General features: G+C 39.7%; 1 protein-coding gene across 1 annotated transcript; it reads right to left on the reverse strand.

Annotated features, from left to right (window-relative positions):
- Nucleotides 1-7: 7 nt before the first annotated feature.
- Nucleotides 8-10,984, reverse strand: LOC134634107 (zinc finger protein 160-like). The gene is made up of 3 exons (XM_063483176.1): nt 10,682-10,984; nt 8,260-8,295; nt 8-890 (listed from the first exon to the last, which is right to left on the reverse strand). The coding sequence occupies exons 1-3, from the start codon at nt 10,982-10,984 to the stop codon at nt 9-11; spliced, it is 1,221 nt and encodes a 406-aa protein (XP_063339246.1). The 3' UTR covers nt 8.
- Between the last annotated feature and the right edge of the window lie 9,004 nt (nt 10,985-19,988).

The raw sequence follows: 19,988 nt of genomic DNA on the forward strand, positions 1-19,988 counted from the left end.
TGTGTGTGTTAAAATGACAAGATAACAATATAAATACATACCTCACAGTAACTGCACTTGTAGAGTCTCTTTCTGGTGTGGATCTGTTGGTGTCGTCTCAGGTACTGTGGAGATTTAAAAGTCTTCTCACACAGGTCACATTTATAAGGTCTCTCCTCAGTGTGGGTAAACATGTGATGTTGCAACTGTGTGTGAGTTATAAACTGTTTGCCACACTGTTCACAGCAGTACACATCATGTCTGGTGTGAATGTGTAGGTGTCTATTTCGGTTTCCCCTCCAGCGGAAAGTTTTTCCACACTCGTCACAGCTGTATGCCTTAATTCCAGAGTGGGTAACTAGATGACTCTGTAAGCTACCACTTTGAGTAAAAGCTCTGCCACACTGATCACAGCTGTACGCTTTAACTCCACTGTGGATGAGTTGGTGTTGTTTTAGGTTACCCTTCCTGGAAAAAGACTTTCCACACAAGTCACAGCTGAACGGTCTCTCTCCAGTGTGGATTACCTGATGCTGTTTTAGTTTAGCCTTCACAGTAAAATCCTTCCCACACTCGTCACAGGTGTACGCTTTAACTCCAAGGTGGGTAACTAGATGAATCTGTAAGTGGCTACTGTGAGTAAAAGCTCTGCCACACTGATCACAGCTGTACGCTTTAACTCCACTGTGGATGAGTTTGTGTTGTTTTAGGTTACCCTTCAAGGAAAAAGACTTTCCACACAAGTCACAGCTGAATGGTCTCTCTCCAGTGTGGACGACCTGATGACGTTTTAGTGTAGACTTCACAGTAAAATCCTTCCCACACTCGTCACAGGTGTATGTTTTCTCTCCCTTTCTTCTGTGAGGTTTGTCGGCCTCCTGAGAGCGCTGACTTCTCGCTCCATGTTGGTCCTGCAGTGACAGAGATACAAACAGAGGCAGTGAGTGAAATGCAGTCGTGGAACAAACTGAACCTTCAAACTCCCTCCATTAACACTAGTTTTAAACCTGAAGGTGGAGTGTGGCACCAAACACCTTAAAGGTCTCTTATCCCCACCTGCTGGCAGGTCTAACACATTACATCCAACCTGGTGTTAAAAATAATTCATGACTGTTTAAACAGTAAAATCATGCCCATCCCTCCTGATTTGTAAACAAATACACACACACACACACACACACGCACACACACACACACGCACACACACGCACGCACACGCACACACACGCACGCACACACACACACACACACACACACACACACACACAGAGACACACACACAGTTATATTATTTTATAATTTATATTATTTTGTAGTTTCCTATTTCTATAATTTTTATAGATCTATATATAATCATTTACTGATAATAAATCCTATGTTTGTTTATTTGTTTATTCAAAAGGATCCCCATTAGCTTTCACAACAGATGTTGCTCGTCTTCCGTCAAATACAATCACATTATACAATAAAGTGGATTCAAAATATCCACATAATTTGGCTCTTACATCCACAGTGAGGTTTCACAATTAAAATATAAGCAATCAATAATAATAATAATATAATAAAGCTCTGTAAATCGGCTTTTAAGTGTTCATTGAAGTTTTGAATAGTTGCTAATTCTCTAATTTTATAAGGCAGTTTATTCCACTTAAAAGCTGCTCTAAATATAACAGTTTTACAAAAAGTTACTTTTAACTCGAGCTTTTACTAAATTGCAGTTTGTTGAAAATCGTGTAATATGATTATGTATTTCATCTGGATACTGCAGCTGAGCAGAAAAAAAATGTGGTATGTTTAACAGAATTGCTTTCTTTATAACTACAAGTAACTACAAGCCATAGAATAGCTGGTCAGGATCCAGCTGGTCGACCTTAATCTTACAGAGAATCTGATGATTTTATGGATAATTAAAGTCAGTCATATATCCACAAACACAACAAGCTGAAAGTCAGTGATTCTGCTCGGTTTGCAGTCCTGAATATCACGGCACAAGCAGGATTCACTGCACTGTTAATGTTAGCTATGTTATACTGCTGCCTCTGTTCGGTGGTGTCGAACCAAACAGACTTTAACGTGTGTTTGAACGAGCTGACGGTTCACTCGTTAAGCTGAAAGAAAGATGCTTTAATCACAGGAGTCACACATGTGTCCACTGTACCATCTGGGAACTCTTCTTGTTTAGCACTCGTAATAACACAAACACTAAATCCTCCTTCTCTTGTGCTGTTTTGTAGCAGTGTATACACCTGAGACTGTCAGCTGTCTGTCTGTCCTGCACTCTCTCTCTTTTTCTTTCTCTCTGATTGTGGAATAAAAGTATGAACATGTATTTATAAGTTACACTTGTGTTTGAATCCTGCAGCTTATCACACATTTGATTTCCATGTGTGACAACTGCAAGTGTCCAGAGTGAGGACAGACTGAGGGACCCACTGCTGCACATCATCTGTGAGGCTTTGCACCCCTGATGATCCACCAGGACAAACTCAGCAGTGTGTGAGGAAGAGGAGGAGGAAGAGCCAGCAGCAGCTGACAGATGGAGAGAATAGACAGACTGTTCCCTGTTTGTGAAGGACTGCTAGGAAAGTTTAAAATAACTAATTGTCTGTCCTGAATCAGTCTTATTAGGTAATGTTCAAATAATTTTATCATTCCAGTGTTTTCAGTGTGGGAGAAAGTACTCAGGGCCTTCAAGTTACACACTATGAAAGGCAGCAACAAGTTTAATATTCAGAAACCTAAAGTATGTATCAGCAGCAGAATGGAGCTAAAAATAAATGTTTGTTTCAGTTCTATGAAGCTTTGAGTATTTTGGATTAGTAGCACTACTGTGTTTGTTGCATCATATTGCTGTAATTGTTTATATGCTTCATATACTCTGAGGTAAGTTGATCTATAGTGTTACATCATATTCTATAATGATGTTATGTGTTTGTTTACTTTCTGCCCAATTTGACCCATTTAGCAGAAGTCAGCCTGTTTAAGGCTCTGATATCTATTCTGTATGACTTAAAGCAGTTATGACATGGTCTGATTTTCTCACCCAATAAAGGAATATTTAATATATCAGTCTACTCTTCATTCTATCAGAAACAGTTTTCACAGCTCGTACATTTGCTTTTTACACATTTATGTAAGCATTGAGCCAAATTTAGTAATGCCAACATATTAAACGAACAATATTTGTCTCTTATGTATGATACATCTATATATACACTGTCAGAGATACTTGTCTTTGAGTGAAGTGATTAATATAATAACTATAATATTGGCCATATTATAGTTACATTACCAAAGTGAGATGACTTTAGTCTCATGAACAACATTAACTAATTGTTATTTACTAACTAATCTTAAATGACTGTTCAATACAGAAATGAAGCTCAACAATCATGTTTTACAGTCTTGTGGTCTCAGCCTCAGATACTTATTAAATCACACAGAGCTCATGTAGAAACAAATGAACAAAATATGTTCTCCTTCATTTCTGTCAAACAAAGCTGTATGAAACGTTTCCAGATGTTAGTATCATGGTTGCTAGGCAACCTGGGCAGCGCGATGAAGGCTAGACCGTCCCATTTCACAAGCCTACAAGCCTCGCACTTCTGGCCTTAGCGGTCTTTGAGTACGTGGCCCTTGAGGACCGTTGAGGCTGCGTACTTTAAAGCTGCAGAACCTGAATTGGGATACAGCCATGATGATCTCCAGCCTTGTGCTCGTCAACATTCTCACCTGAGTTAAGAAGACGATTACTGAAATGGTCTCAGCAGGTCCTTTAATGACAGCAATGAAATGCAGTGGTAAGGGTTTTTGGGGATTAAGTTCATTTTCATGGCAAAGAAGGACGATGCAATTCATCTGATCACTCTTCATAACATTCTGGAGTGTATGCAAAATGCTATTATAAAAACTTAAGCAGCAACTTTTCCAGTTTCCAATATTTATGCAATTCTCAAAACTTTTGGCCACGACTGTATAACCTCTTTTTAAGTTTTGTGTATATTATACATGGTTATACTCAGGATATGTCGGCCAATTTCCACTGGAAATGCCTTTTGGTTAAACTGTCAGCAAGGAATTTGCATTTGCACTGTTAAATTTTTATATAACTTTAATGCACATAAAAAACAGCTGCTTGTTTAAGTGAAAATACATAGATGGATTTTTTAATAAAGTTGTGGAGTTGTAAAGTATTTTGTCTAGTGTCAATTATATCACCAGTTATATTGTTATCACAAATTTTCAAATGTATATCGTGATAAATATTTTTGGTCATATCGCCCTGCTCTGTCTGTCACCTTCTGTGTTGAGCTCATTGTTTTCTCTGTAGTGGCTGAGCTGAGTCCAAGTAGCTGAAAATGTTCCTCTGCTGCTCCGTCAGACTCTTCTCCTCCTGCTGATCAGCTGGGACACAAAACAGATCTTTGTTAGGCTCCACACTGCACTGAAGAGTCAAAGTGTCTCATATGTTCATCTGACAAGTAAAAGAACACATTTTTGCTTCCCGAGGTGGCAACTTATTGGAAACAAACACAAAAGGTTTGAGCACTGATACCTGGCATTGCTGGCATTGAAAGATGCAATGCCAGCAATGAGGATATTCAAGACTCAAACCAATCATTAAGCAAAGACAACAGGGATCATTTGTTTCTGTTTATTTAGCATTCACAACATTTGTAGTTGCCTTCTGTACAGGGGAAGTCCACACACACTGTGTGGTACCGCCATCCGCAGAAGGTGCATTCAATCTCTGTAAGAAAAACTAGATTGTCTGACACTGAAATGATATTAACAAAAGGAGTGGTGATTTGTAAAACTTCAAGTGTATGATAAGGTGAAAACAAATACACAATTGCATGTCATGTAGTTGAAGTTTTTTATTTTCTTCTTTTGGAAGACCGGAAAACACTGAAAGTTACAAATGTATTGTGCTTGAAACAAATTCAAAATAGGTGATAAAGCCAGCTGCACATGTGTCACAAGTAAATCTGGCTGTATAATACACAGAAACAAGTGATCCCTGCTGTCTTTGCTTAATGATTGGTTTGAGTCTTGACAATCCACATTGCATCTTTCAATATGTTTGTGGGTAGATTTGAATGCACCAGCGTAAGTGCAGCCACTCAGACTCAATGTGGTCATAGAAACAGGTGCAGATGTGTCACGAGTTAATCTAGTAGTAGGCTATGGCACTTGGCCACAGGTGGCAGTAGTGGACTGACCTCCATTTGAGACTGCTCCAGCTGCTCTGAGACAGTCAGTAGATCTGCTACAAATTGCAGATCATATGCAAGTTTTGGAAATTACATTATAAATATTCCGTTTTAATTTTGCACTCCAGTATGACCACAAATCCCCCAAATCGAGTATCACCACAATCAGTGGCGGTCCTAGCCTGTTTGGCGCCCCGGGCGAACACGCCCTCTGGCGCCCCCCCCCCCCCCCCCCCCCCACACACACACACACACACACGCACGCACACACGCACACACACATATATGACCCTATATATGAAGAGAGAGAGAGTATGCATAGTATGCAAACGGCTACCAAACAGACATCATAATTCGTCATACAATGGGAACAGGACAAATCAACAATTGACACTGACTAATTAATATTATATTATTGTATATATTGTTTGGAGTTTAGTCTGTTACTGTTACTATTTTTACCATTTCTTCTTGGAGGAACTGTAACCCACATAATTTCCTTAGGGATTAAGAAAGTATTCTGATTCTTAATGTTTTAGGATACATGACCTGCCATTATCCAATGACACATCTGCTTACCTGTATCTTTTGCTTGTTTGTCCTTGTAGGAGCCATAATTAAATGTATTGAATTTTAATGATCACTGGGTTTTCATTTGTTTGGTTGCTATGGTGATGTGTAACGGGAGTCACGTGGGTACTAGCGGTGACATTAAGAGGGCGTTGTCAGTCTGTCTTTCACTGGTTTGATTTTGACAGAGAGGAGGGCTGGGTAGCCGTAGTTTTTGTTGACCGCAGCACAACGAGTTTCCCCTTGTTGCATTAGAGCTGTGATGTTTTAAGAGTTTGAATCGCGAGCCGATCACATTGCTCTGTAAACTTTTCAAGCACTTTAATAAACAAGCAAGCAATTGCACCTCTCGCATTATTGCGTAAAGTTGACAGCGCGTCAGGCAAATAGGCAGGCTCCATCCCCGGCCTCTAGCGACTGTGGAAGTCGCCACACTCCTCCTCTTCTTTTCTCTTTTTTTTAAACTTTAAAAACGGGTTGTGTGTGAGACTTTAAATCAACAAAATATAAAATATACATTTTAAATTGTTATTGATCCCTTTACCCCTGGTCCTAAAGTGTATATTTATTTTCTTACTCTTCTTATATTTATTGTTTGTATACTTGCACTGCTGTAACTGGAGCCTCGTCGTCTCGTCTCTCTATATACTAGACTGTATGTAGCGGAGATGACAATAAAGTTTACTTTGACTTCAGCAGCGAGCAGGCGCACCGAGGGCTCTCGCGCTCACTTTTCGTGTATAGAATTTCAAAAAAACATCGGTGCAAATTATAAGTCTGTATCATGATGTCTGCTGTTTTCGTGTTGTTGGTTTGTTTTTATTTTGTTTTATTTTGCAAGTTGGTTATTAGACGCTGCTCCAGCCACCCAGAGAATCCCCCGCCGCCCCGCCCTCTCCTCCCTGTGCCGCAAGCAGCAGGCGCACCTCGCAAACGGAGGGCGCCCTTACTACCAGCAAATGGGCGATAGAAAACCGATCGGTGCCTATGCCATTCCCAGTATGCGCTGGCATGATGTCGGGGCAGCATGAGTACGAGCATTTTTTTTTTTTTTTGCCGATGCCCGTGATGCCGCCCCCCACCATGATGCCGCCCTGGGCAACCGCCCGTGTCGCCCGTATCTAAAACCGCTACTGACCACAATTAACCTAATAGACCTACACCTTAGTTCACAGATTCACTTTGTCTAAGGTTTATTTCTGGGATTTCACACAACCCAGTATTCAGATCGTGAATACATAACGGGCTTGGATTTACAACATTATGAATGAAATGTGCTCTATTTGGAAACAGCATGTCCCCCTCCCCTTTCCAGGGGTTGTGTGTGAGACTTTAAATCATCAAACTGTAAATTATTAATTTTTAATTGTTATTGATCCCTTTACCCCTGGTCCTAAAATGAATATTTATTTTCTTACTCTTCTTATATTTATTGTTTGTTTACTTGCACTGCTGTAACTGGAGCCTCGTCGTCTCATCTCTCTATATACTGGACTGTATGTAGCGGAGATGACAATAAAGTTTACTTTGACTTCAGCAGCGAGCAGGCGCACCGAGGGCTCTCGCGCTCACTTTTCGCATATAGAACATCGGTGCAAATTATAAGTCTGTATCATAATATCTGGTGTTTCGTGTTTGTTTTGTTTTTATTTTGCGAGTTGGTTATTAGATGCCGCTCCAGCCAGCCAGAGACTCCCCCCCTGCGCCGCAAGCAGCAGGTGCACCTCGCAAACGGAGGGCGCCCTTACTCCCAGCAAATGGGCGACAGAAAACCGATCGGTGCCTACGACAATCCCAATATGCGCTGGCATGACTTCGGGGCAGCATGAGTACGAGCAATTTTTTTGTTGTTTTGCCGATGCCCGTGATGCCGCCCCGGGCAACCGCCCGTGTCGTCCATATCAAAAACCGCTACTGTGTGTGTCACAAGTTAATCTGGCTGTAGGCTATGGTACTTGGCCAGAGGTGACGCTGGTTGACTCAACTCCATTTGAGTGCACACAAAGTAAATTGCACGCTTTAGTTGTGCAGCGAAAATGAAAACCGCCCGTATCAAAAACCGCTACTGCCTATACTACTGCGCTTTGATGTCGCTCGTAAGGGTGAAACTCATTGTGAAACGTTTGAGAACCACTGCTACAGAACAATGGAGATTTCCGTTATATGGTAACACCTGCAACTCACGTGACGCCCAGAATTGTACAATGCTTGAGAGCGCGCGTGTGATGCAAGTATGTGTAGAGTGTTGAGCGCGTGATCAGTGGTGAGAAAAACAACTCACGAAACTTGACCTTTCTATACTCGTGGCTCACTTGCACTTCTAATCTATTCGTTTGCACACTTACACACACACAGCTGTGGTTTCCTGTTTTGCTACACTCTGGAGAGCCTCGCCTTTAACGGTCTTCTCTCACAGAGAGCAACAGAAAACTTCATTCAGAAAACTTCGAAAAACTTGAGATTGACTGAACTCAGTTCAAAGTTACTTGGCACTTACCTTTAGATGTGAGAGGTAGTGATGGTCCGCTTGAAGCTGACGCTCCGGTGCGTGTGTCAAAAAGATCAACACGCTGCTTCAGAAGCACTGTGTCGAGGCTTGATTCGTTTGGCCAGAGTCACATGATTAGTGAAGTCTGAAGCTTCATTTAGAATGTACTTTTTTTTTTTTATTGAACTTTATTGAAACACAATGAGTATCCAACATACAAACAGATGAAGTTTACGAAAGAACAGAACAGAACATGAACATACAAAACCAGGAGTAAAAAAAATATCTCATTAGTACGCGCAAAAATCAACATGTAAATATTGTTCTGAGAGGCTTTTTGTTGGTTGAGTCTGATATTGATCGTATGTACAATTCCATATCCTTATAAAAACGCAGACATATGGTGTTTTATTAATAAACTTACATTTATGGATAAAAAATTTAGCTAAAAGTATTAACAAATTTATTATAAAAAAACATTTATCATTCTTCCTGGAGAACTTAAAGAAACAGAATAAAACATTTTCCATCATAAAGAAAACTCCCTTAAAATATGGACAATAACAAAACTGCTAAATTCCTTCCAGAATCTCTGTGTAGAGGAACAGTACCAAAAAAGATGTGCCACAGTTTCTGGATGATCCCCACAGAAAGTTCAATTAGTATTTATGTCTCTTTTAAATGTTACCATATAGTGACTGGCTGGGTAACATTTATGAAGAATTTTATATGAGATTTCCTTCACCTTGTTTACAATTATATATTTATGGGGGATCATCCAGACTGTCTTCCAGGTGATATCTGGAACATGTCAGTTCCAGTAAGATATTATATATATGGGAGAGACACGAAATCTTCTTGGAATGAACTACGTATTCTCTTATTGCTGTTACCAAGTTCCTGTGAAAAGCAGATTTTTCCCACTGCTGACTCAGCTGGATCAGGGAGAGTGACTGAGGTGGATATTGAACCGTCAGTGTTTTTATATAACATTAAAGTACCTGAGGGTATGACACCAAGCACCATTGAGAATTCCCAAACACTGATGGGAAAATTATATAGTGTAAGGAATTCATTGTAAGTAAGTAGTACTCCTTCTTTATTAACCAGTTGAGCCACCAATAGGATCCCATTTTGGACCCAAGTTTCCAGGAAAAGTGATTTATTTTTAAATAAAATATCTCTGTTGTTATGGTTTTTCCATATAAAATTAAAGAGCATGCAGTCAATGTCTTTGCTAATCTTCTTATACAGATGTAAGGAGAGAGCAGCATGTGCCAGTCGGGATATCCCTTCAGCTTTAGTAATTAACACTCTACCTGTCAGAGATAAATCCCTTTGCAGCCACTGGTTGAACTTTTTTCGTGTTTTTTGTATAATCGGAGTGAAGTTTGACGAGCATCTTGACTTTTGGTCTTTGGATATTAACAGTCCTGGGTATGTGACTTCTTGTTTAACAGAAATGTTACAGATAGCATTTGCAGTGCAGCCTTTAACTGCTAGTAATTCATATTTTTTTAGATTTAGACATAAACCAGATGCCTCAGAGAAATCTCTAATAACACTAAGGGCTGGACGGATTTGATTTGCATTCTTCAAGAAGAGTGGTGTCATCAGCTAGCTGGCTGATGATGAGCTCCTTATCAGCTATGGTGATTCCTTGTATAACACGTCAAATCTCACGGTGGAGTCTAATCATTTTAATTGAGCTATTGCAATTCGTGTACAAGGTTTTGAAGCTTTACAGAAAAATGCCAAATTTTTCCAAAGAGTGGAAAATAAATTGATGTTCAATTGTATCAAAAGCCTTTTAAAAATCCAGGAAGAGAATGAAGCTAATGTCAGATACCAAATCAGAGTAATCAAGTAGATCCAAAACCAGTCTAATGTTATTAGAAATGTGTCTATTTCTCATTAAGCCTGATTGTGTCTCATCGATAATTGTATCCAAGACCTCTTTAATTCTGTTAGCAAGTACTAAGCCATAATCTCATAGTCATTATTGAGCAGACAGATGGGTCTCCAATGATCAATAAGAAGTAAGTCTTTGTTTGGCTTTGGAATAAGTGTTATGAGACCCTGAGTAAGAGTAAGAGGGAGGGTGTTATTCTCTATACTTTCTATGAAAACCTGCAGTAAGAACGGAGCCAGGAGATTAGAAAATGATTTATAAAACTCTGCAGTTAAACCATCTGTGCCATCTGAGACAGAAATTAATTCTTTCTTCTAGGAGTCAAGTAATTTATCATTTTCAGTTTTGTTATTGTAACCATACATATTTACTGTAATGAAAGTACTGTTATTGTGTCTCATTATTGAACAAAGGTAGTGATTGTCCTGCAGGTAGGGGGATGTAGACTCGGAAGGTGAACTGCACAACGATGCCTCTGGGTCTGGTGCTATTCTGGCGCTTGGCTCCGAGTCAGTGTACGGTGTCGATGGTGTCAGGCAGCCTGTGATTTTGTTCTGCCAGAACAGATCGGCATATCTCTATCAGCTTTCCTCTTACGTCTTCTTTCTCATTCTCCTTGACTCCATGTAGTCTGAGATTCCAACTCCTGGAATATCTTTCCAGCTCAGATATTCCCTGATGGCCATTGTCCACTCGGCCTTCCTCTTTAGTTACTTTTTTTTCCAGGTCGCAAACTTTCCCCTTCATGTCTTTCATTTCCGCGCACACAAAATCAATCGTCTTTTTGAGACCCTCAATCTTTATCGTATTCTCTCTCACCATGTTCGAGTTCTCTCTTACTATGGTCTCGATGTTATCAGACCTGGTGTTTATTAGCGCTGATAAACTGGAAATGATCTGGTTTACATCAGCTTCTTCAGAGCTGGTGAATTAAGAGGTGTAACAGGGAGAGGTGGGAACTCATTCATTTCCTCTTCGGCTAACGTGAGTGTTACCACAGTAGCTGCATAGTTATGGCAGCTATCCATTAGCACGTTACTGGGCGTAGCATTCTCCTCGTTAGCATTCTCAGGCATTGTCTTAGACTTGGAACTTTCCAGTCCCCTTTTTGCTTCTTTCTGATTCTGCATTTTGCTGCTTCTTGCCTTGTGATTGTTGTATCTTCCCTTGTTTAGTGAATTGTTAGTGTTAGCAGCATAAATTTGAGGTTTTACCATTGCTCACAAACTTTCTGTACAGAAATCGGTAGAGAGCGTCTATTCACTCCGCCATTTCTGGACGCCCCCCATTTAGAACGTACCTGATTCAGTGGTTTATAAGCAGCTAACGGCATTACTTTTTTCAGTAGCGAGTAATCTAACTAATTACTATTTCTATCGTTACAACGCCGTTACTGTTACTAACAAGAAAATGCGGTGCGGTCACGTTACTATTTTTCAACAGACGGTTGAAGCTGTGTTCAGCTTACTGCACCTTATATCAGTTGCATGGAAGTAGCTGTAAGTAATCTGGAAGCTACAGCTTCAACCAAAAAGGTAAATGGCTGCAAAAGCTTTGTTGTTTGCAAAACTTTTGCATATAATTTTAAAATTGTCTATTTATATTTGTATTTAAAATTTTGAAATATGATTCATTAAACATGTTTGTGGTTGTTACGGTAAAATATATAACTTTTTCTATTCGGATTTAATGTTTTTGTCTGATTTTAGATCAGATGTGTTAGTACAGTATGTCAAAATGAAAACATGACTGTAAATTCAGACATGTGAGGTTGTGCTGAAAAAAATGATACCAAAGAAGGCAAAGTAAATCGTTTTTAAAGGGAAAATCATAAGTAGTTAAAAATGGCCAATTATCCCCTGGAGCCCAGAGGGTTAAACTTTTTTTTTAAAAGTAACGCAATAGTTACTTTTCAAGTATTTAATTACTTTTAGAATCTTGTAACTCAGTTACTAACTAAGTGACTTATTTGAAGAAGTATCTAGTAACTATAATTAATTACTTTTTCAAAATGACTTGCCAATACTGTTTATAAGGAAGTGGATCATTCGTGGGATTTGTGGAGTGTTCTGATGGTGAGAGATAGCAAACCACAGATCGTTCTATTGAGCAGGGCCGTGCAGAGACGTTTATAGGGGCGGGTGCTCAAAGCTAAAAAGGGGCACATTGAACCAGGCTGAATAACAACAACACACATTCATCAAGAATCTAATATGGGATCGCATCATACTATATCACTGTTGTGAGGCAAAGCAAACGTAGCCTGTGTTGCTGCTGCTCCTGCTGCTGATAGTGCTCGAGGGCAGGGCTGTGTTGTTCTGAGACTGTAGACATTAAAAAGTCCATAGGAGAGATGGTAGCTGACTAAACAAGTGTCATGAGATAATAACAAAATGCAAAGATTGGTGACAGCGCTTGGAACCATAAGGCAACAAAAAACTGAGAAATAAACAAGGCTCTGCCTGTGATTCACTCTTTGCCTCTCTTCCTCCTTCATCTCCTCATCTCATCTATCACTCTCCACTTGCTGTCCATCTGAGAACAAGGCACAACTTGCTATTGCAATAAACTATTATTTAATTATCCACACTTAACAACTCTTACACTTAATCTATAATAAAATGATGACAGAAAAATGTTATAGAAGCAAAACATTTCAGTTGTGCTTATTATTATTTTTATACTGGAATACCTCTCCAACAACTGGTACATGTGTTAATGTTACCTGTGCTCTTTGTAATCCAGCTGCTGAGGGATTCACTGTCTTTAGTAGCCTCACACAGCTCCTACTGTTTCCTCCTCATGTCCTTACCAGCCATGTCTGGACAATGTTATATCATGAGTAATAATTTAAAAAATCCATATACATAAAACACACACATGCACACACAGTGACATTTTAGACCTTCTTCAGAATACTGTATGTACTGTGGGCACAAGTTTCCATCATGGTGCTGATCCAGAATCCTTCCCTTATTATTTATTACTAGAGCTACAATAATAAAGCAATGAGGGAAAAAAAGTAATAAATTTATAATAATGTATTTATGATGATTCCATTTGTTTCACTATCCACTTTGTGCAGGCAGAAAGCTTATTACATTTTTAAACTGTAGAGATACAATAATTTTGCTGCTGTAAAATCAGCATTTTGTCTTATTTAAAATATAAATCTAATATAATCTGTTTCTTAATGTATGTTCTTTAAAATACAGCGTGTTTTTTTAAATATTATAATTATAATAATCCATAATTATGTGGACATGCATATTAGATCATTTTAAGTGAAATATAATCCCTCCAGAAAGGCAGGAAAAGCCCTGTAACTTGTTAGAGTGAATAGTTAAACATTTGTCATTTTTATGTTTACCATTGGTCCATTGTTTTAACTCTGTGAAAGGAATTCTTTCTTCCTCCCATCCCCAGATTCTCGAGGTTCTGGGTGCGAGGTTGAAGTGTTTTATCACAGGAACATCCTTGTGAAAGTCTGTTTGATGTTTGGTAGAACTTCCTGCCCTTTGTATGGTTTCACTGTGTTACCTATGGTAAACCATACATTGGGTGTGGGGGAGACTACCCTCTTTATGACCAAGGATGTTCCTACTGCTGTTTAAGTTTTATGACCCTTGGATCAGCAGGAGAGGACACACACACACACACACACACACACACACACACACACACACACACACACACATTCTTGCATACACATACATACAGTGCCTTGTCTTTGTAACCAAAGGGGGTTGCGAGGGGAGGTGTTTTGTAAACTATTGTTTGAAGTTTGTCAATAAAAGCCAGCGAGAGGAGGCAATCGTCGGGGTCATTTTCGTGCTGGACACAGATGAGGCCTCCCTTGCGCAAGTAAATGATCGAGCACTGTTGCCTTGTTTTTCTTTCATGGGAATAAGTCCTGGATACAGCGGGGTCTGAGTTTAGACCCAACAAACTTACTTTAAAACTAAATATGTTCCCTAAAACGCTGACAGAGCTACAGACCCATGACAGCCTTACCCAGTTAGCCAGCAGCTATGATCAGCACTACTTGTGCAGTTAATAAAAGGACAGGTAATGTTTGTCGCGCTGTTACACACACAGCACGCTCATTTGTTTCAGTTCGTCAGTTGTCACAAGACAGCTTACCAACTTGTACATAATAAGCTAATACTCCGGTGTGCTATACACTCGTGTGTACGCTGTACACCTACTTACTGGTTGTGTCGAATCAGTCTGTCTCTGAGTTAATTTGGGTTTCTTCTACAGCTCCGGACCGCAAAAAATGCGCGTGCTCTTTGTGAGCTCATTCCCGGCTCGTAACCAGCGCGTTCTGCCGTCAAGGGCGATCATTGGTTAATGGTGATCATGTGACTGATGCAAGCCAGATCCTTTTATTTAGCAAAACTGTGATTAATAGTTAAATATTATTGTTGAGGGGCACAGACAGGACTCCGCACGCACACACACATTAAAAAAAATAATAATTAAAAATTAAAAAAAAAAAATTGCCTCAACAAAAGGGCACTTTGGGCACCCATCAGGAAAGGGGCGGGTGCTCAAGCCCCTTCCACCCCCCCCCTCTGCACATGCCTGCTATAGAGATTGAAAATGTGACGTCATTCAGGGGTAAAACCGCAAAGGATTCTGGGAAGTAGTGGCAAGAGGTACTAGCGGGCACAGGCTTTCAATTGAAATCAGTTACACAGCGATAAAAAGAAACAAAAAATGGCAAGAAGCTGTTGTATTATTAACTGCACAAGCTGGGCGAACGACAGCCGCGTGAAGTCGACGGGAAATGCGATTGGTTTTTATCGGATTCCGGCGTGGAAGAGAAATTGTCCAAGCCATGTCTCCGAAGTCACGAAGAGGCAACGGATGGCCTGGATTGCCGCTATCAGAAGACCTAATATAACGTTCGAAAACACTCCACCTCACATGTTAGTCTGCTCCAAGCATTTCCACAAAGGTAAGTGTTTTGTGGTAGTTAATACATCTTAATTGGCGCTGAACAGAAATCATCGCGCTATGCTCCTTTGTTTATTGTGGCTGTGTGTAATGTTTGCTGTATTTGTAGGCAAACCAGCCTACGAAATGCTGGAATGCGATCCAGACTGGGCATATAATATAATATAATATATTATATATAATAATTGCCACGTTTATGAAGACGATTTGTGAGACTGGTAAACTTACCTTTGTTCGTACGATGGTCTTGTGTTCTACACGGTGCATTTCAAGGTCCTTTACCCATCCGTCGGTAAACTGTACCTGGGCTTGTTGCAGTGACCTGAAGTTACTAAACTTCATGAGTGTATGCACTCACTCCAACAACCGTATAATTATAAATCTGAGCGTGGTGAAAGTTGGGCAGCACGCTGACGTCTTTTGTCCACTCTGTGTGCTCGTAAGGGTCTAACCCTTTCACTCCTTTGATATTTTCCTCCTTTTCTTTGGCTTTTCATCGAGTCTGTCTCTGTACGGACCGGCATTGTTCTCCTTCGCTTTGTACATTCCTTTTTTGGTGAGGAAAGAAAAAGCAAGAAGGTATTGGAACTGGAGAATAAACGTTTTGCGGTGCTGCAAATGCTTGCATTTAATGCGGTACTTTGAATGTTTTTCCACCACCTCCCGGCATACAATGCGCAAAAGTCACGTGGTCTGTCAATCTCTATTGAGAGATATGGAGCCAGAGAGGCAGAGGAGAGGTTCTGTCGTGTGAGAGTATTTTTGGTTGATTTAGGTCAGTTTTGGTTGGGTTTGCCAGCTTTGCGTTCTTGTTGTTTGTTTTTTGCTTGTTTATTTTATATAAAAATGTAAAAAACTTAAATTGTCAAAAATCTGCTTTTCATAATATAAGTATCATGAAATAACTGTAGAAAGACTTCCATTTGACTCTTTACATTTAATGTAATAAAAAATATATTTTATTTTAAGTAATCTTAAAATGTGCAGCAATTTAATGTGTTTATTCTTTTTAGCTGATAGTCTGTGGAACCCAGGACGACCAGATACCTGCAATAGCTTATCCCACATAACCTCTCCATTCGACTATTTTAAATTTGTTTATGTCTTATGCTTTTATGATTGTGTAAACTCCTTGCTTTTATGTTGCTTTTTACTCTACTGTGTACAGTGACCATGAGTGTTTTGAAAGGCGCTTTCAAATAAAATGTATTATTATTATTATTATTATTTTATTTATTTTTTTTTTTTACCAGTTTCTGTGCACTCCAGCCTCTTCTGAGAGGGTTTTCTTTTTTTAAGGCAGGAGAAATTACTCCATGAAAACAAGCAGACTCGGCCATCACACAGTGGAACAAATTCTCTTCTTAAATAAAAATGAAAAAGGGTTACCTTAAATGCATCGTGTTTTTAATTTGCAAGTTCATAAGCATTTTCCCTTTCCAGTTCACAATCAATTCTACCCCCAGGTCAAAAATATGTATAAGAATATTGGCCAAATATAATATTATTAATAAACATACCTGTTCAGCTGTCCAGTGCCGTATTATACTCTTGATCTCTGTCCTACTAACAACAACAACAACAACAACAACAATAAACTTTATTTATATAGCACATTTAAAAACCAGTGGTATACCAAAGTGCTGAACATGTGAGAGGGTCAGATGTAAGTAAAAGAGAAAGACGAAGGCCATGGCAAATTACCAAACATGCTAGCAGGTTAATGGCATTAAAAAACACAGAAATACATTTAAAAGCATATTAGAACATTGTGTGTAAAATATAAAAGAGTCAAGAAAAATGTAAAATAATTAAAAGAGGTTAAGAATAGAATGAAGGTAGCAACAAGCATTGAAATAATACTAACAAGCATTAACTGGTAGAAAAGGCGAGGTTAAATAAATAGGTTTTTAACCGCGATTTGAAAGATTGAATGGAATCGGACTCAAAGGTGGCAGTGGGGAGGTTATTCCACAGATCAGGTGCAGCCAAGGCAAACGTGTGGTCACCTCTAGTCTTCAGCCGGGTCTCGGCTGTACCAAAAGTGACTGGGAAGATGATCTTAGTGCTCAACAAGGCTGTATAGTCTAGTTTTGCCCTCATAAGAAATGTTCTTAGCCCAAGCCACTTTCGTAATTTTGTCTTTTATGTCATACCTATGAACATTAACCTGAGTAGACTTTGCAATCACTGTGTCTTGCAGCTTTGGTCCCAGTGATCCGTGAGCACGCGGAATTTGCAAATCCTCATTTTCCAGAAGGGCAAATTCTTTCTTTAAGCTGTACTGAATGCCATCATATCATTGCCCTCAGCACCTTCTTTAATTCCATATATACGGAGATTGTTGCGACGCAATCTTCCTTCCAGGTCCGTGACTTTGGTCTGGAGAGTTTTCTGCTGGTCCAGACAGCGAATTAACGTATCTCTCAGGTCCACATTTTCTGTCTCAAGTTTGCTCACACATTGTTCTACTTCAGTTAACCTAGTGCCGTGATTAGGGATATCCACGATGACATCTCTTCTATTCAATTTTATTTATATAGCGCCAAATCGCAACAGTCGGATTTGGGAGACAGACAGCCTCAGTAGATCCTATAATAATAGATACAGAGAAAAATCCAACAATCATATGACCCCCTATGAGCAAACACTTTGGTGACAGTTGGAAGGAAAACCTCCCTTTTAACAGGAAGAAACCTCCGGCAGAACCAGGCTCAGGGAGGGCCGGCCATCTGCTGCGACCGGTTGGGGTGAGAGAAGGAAAACAGGATAAAGACATGCTGTGGAAGAGAGACAGAGATTAATAACAGATATGATTCGATGCAGAGAGGTCTATTAACACAAAGTGAGTGAGAAAGGTGACTGGAAAGGAAAAACTCAATGCATCATGGGAATCCCTTGGCAGCCTACGCCTATTGCAGCATAACTAAGGGAGGATTCAGGGCCACCTGATTCAACCCTAACTATATGCTTTAGCAAAGAGAAAAGTTTTAAGCCTAATCTTGAAAGTAGGGATAGTGTCTGTCTCCCGAATCCAAACTGGAAGCTGGTTCCACAGAAGAGGGGCCTGAAAACTGAAGGCTCTGCCTCCCATTCTACTTTTAAATACTCTAAGAACAACAAGTAGGCCTGCAGAGCAAGAGCGAAGTGCTCTAATAGGGTGATATGGTACTACAAGGTCATTAAGATACGATGGGGCCTTATTATTTAAGACCTTGTATGTGAGGAGCAGGATTTTGACTTCAATTCTGGATTTAACAGAAAGCCAATGAAGGGAAGCCAATACAGGATAAATATGCTCTCTCTTTCTAGTCCCTGTCAGTAGTCAAGCATGGAAGTAATAAATGCATGAGCTAGTTTTTCAGCATTACTCTGAGACAGGATTTTTCTCATTTTAGAGATGTTGCGCAAATGGAAGAAAGAAGTCCTACATATTTGTTTAATATGTGATTGTCTTGGTCAAAAATGACTCCAAGGTTCCTCACAATGTTACTGGATGCTGAGGTAATGCCATCCAGAGTAAGAATCAGACAATATTTCAAGACTTTTTTAGGTCCAAGTAAAATAACCCCAGTTTTATCTGAATTAAGAAGAAGAAAGTTAGTGGCCATCCAGGTCTTTATGTTTTTAAGACATTCCTGTAGTTTAACTAATTGGTGTCCGTTAACTGGCTTCATGGACAGATAGAGCTGCGTGTCATCCGCATAGCATAGAAAATGTATGCTATGTCTTCAAATAATACTGCCTAAGGCAAGCATGTATACTGTAAGCAGAATTGGTCCTAGCACTAAACCCTGTGGAACACCAGGATTGTGTGAAGAGGACTCTCCATAGATATGATTCAAACCACTGCAGCGCAGCACCTGTAAATCAAATTAATTTGTGGCCACATTCAAAAGGACTTCTCCCTGTGACTTTGTCTTTAATAGCGTTTAATGAGTGGTCTTCACAAAAACTGCTTCTTCACTTAGTAGTTGACAACAGACCTTAATCTAGAGGTTTAAGATTACCATTATGATTACTGTTGTGTCTGTGTTCCCACAGACCCGCTAGTTCTAGAGACTTATTCATAATGAAAGAAAACAAGACAGTCAGCGATCGATCGATTACTTGTGCAAAGGAGGCCTCATCTGTGTCCACCACGAAAATGACCCCAAATCCGGCCTCCTCTCGCTGCCATTTATTGAGAACACAGTTCACACAAAACAATAGTATCTCCCCTCATAACCCCCCTTGGTTACAAAGACAAGGCACTGTATGCATATGTGTGTGTGTGTGTGTGTGTGTGTGTGTGTGTGTGTGTGTGTGTGTGTGTGTGTGTGTGACCTCCTGCTGGGCAGGAAGCTTACATCAAAAAGACCTTTACAAGGATGCCTGTAATAAAAGACTACAGCCCCTCACCCAGAACCTCGAGAATCTGGGGAGGGGGACAGTGGAATTCCTTTCATCACAGAAAGGAATTTCACTTTCTGTGAATTCCATAATGACAACATTTAAGCATAAAAATGACAACATTTAACAATTCACTCTAACAATTACCATTTCGTAATCTTCAGTTAGCCAGCTGCATAAATTTGGGCACCCCAACAGAAAATTTACATCAATATTTAGTAGATCCTCCTTTTGCAGAAATAACAGCTTCTAATTGATTCCTATCGCTTCCAATGACAGTCTGGATTCTGGTTGAAGGTATTTTGGACCATCTCCAAAACGTCTCCAGTTTAGCCAGTTTTCGTGGTTTTTGAGCATGAGAAGCCCACTTTAAGCCAATAATTCAATAATATTCAGGTCTGGGGACTGACATGGCCATACCAGAACATTGTACTCGTTTCTCTGGATGAATGCCTCACTAGATTTTGAGCAC

The sequence above is a fragment of the Pelmatolapia mariae genome, linkage group LG9, assembly GCF_036321145.2.
Source record: "Pelmatolapia mariae isolate MD_Pm_ZW linkage group LG9, Pm_UMD_F_2, whole genome shotgun sequence".
NCBI classification, from domain to species: domain Eukaryota; kingdom Metazoa; phylum Chordata; class Actinopteri; order Cichliformes; family Cichlidae; genus Pelmatolapia; species Pelmatolapia mariae.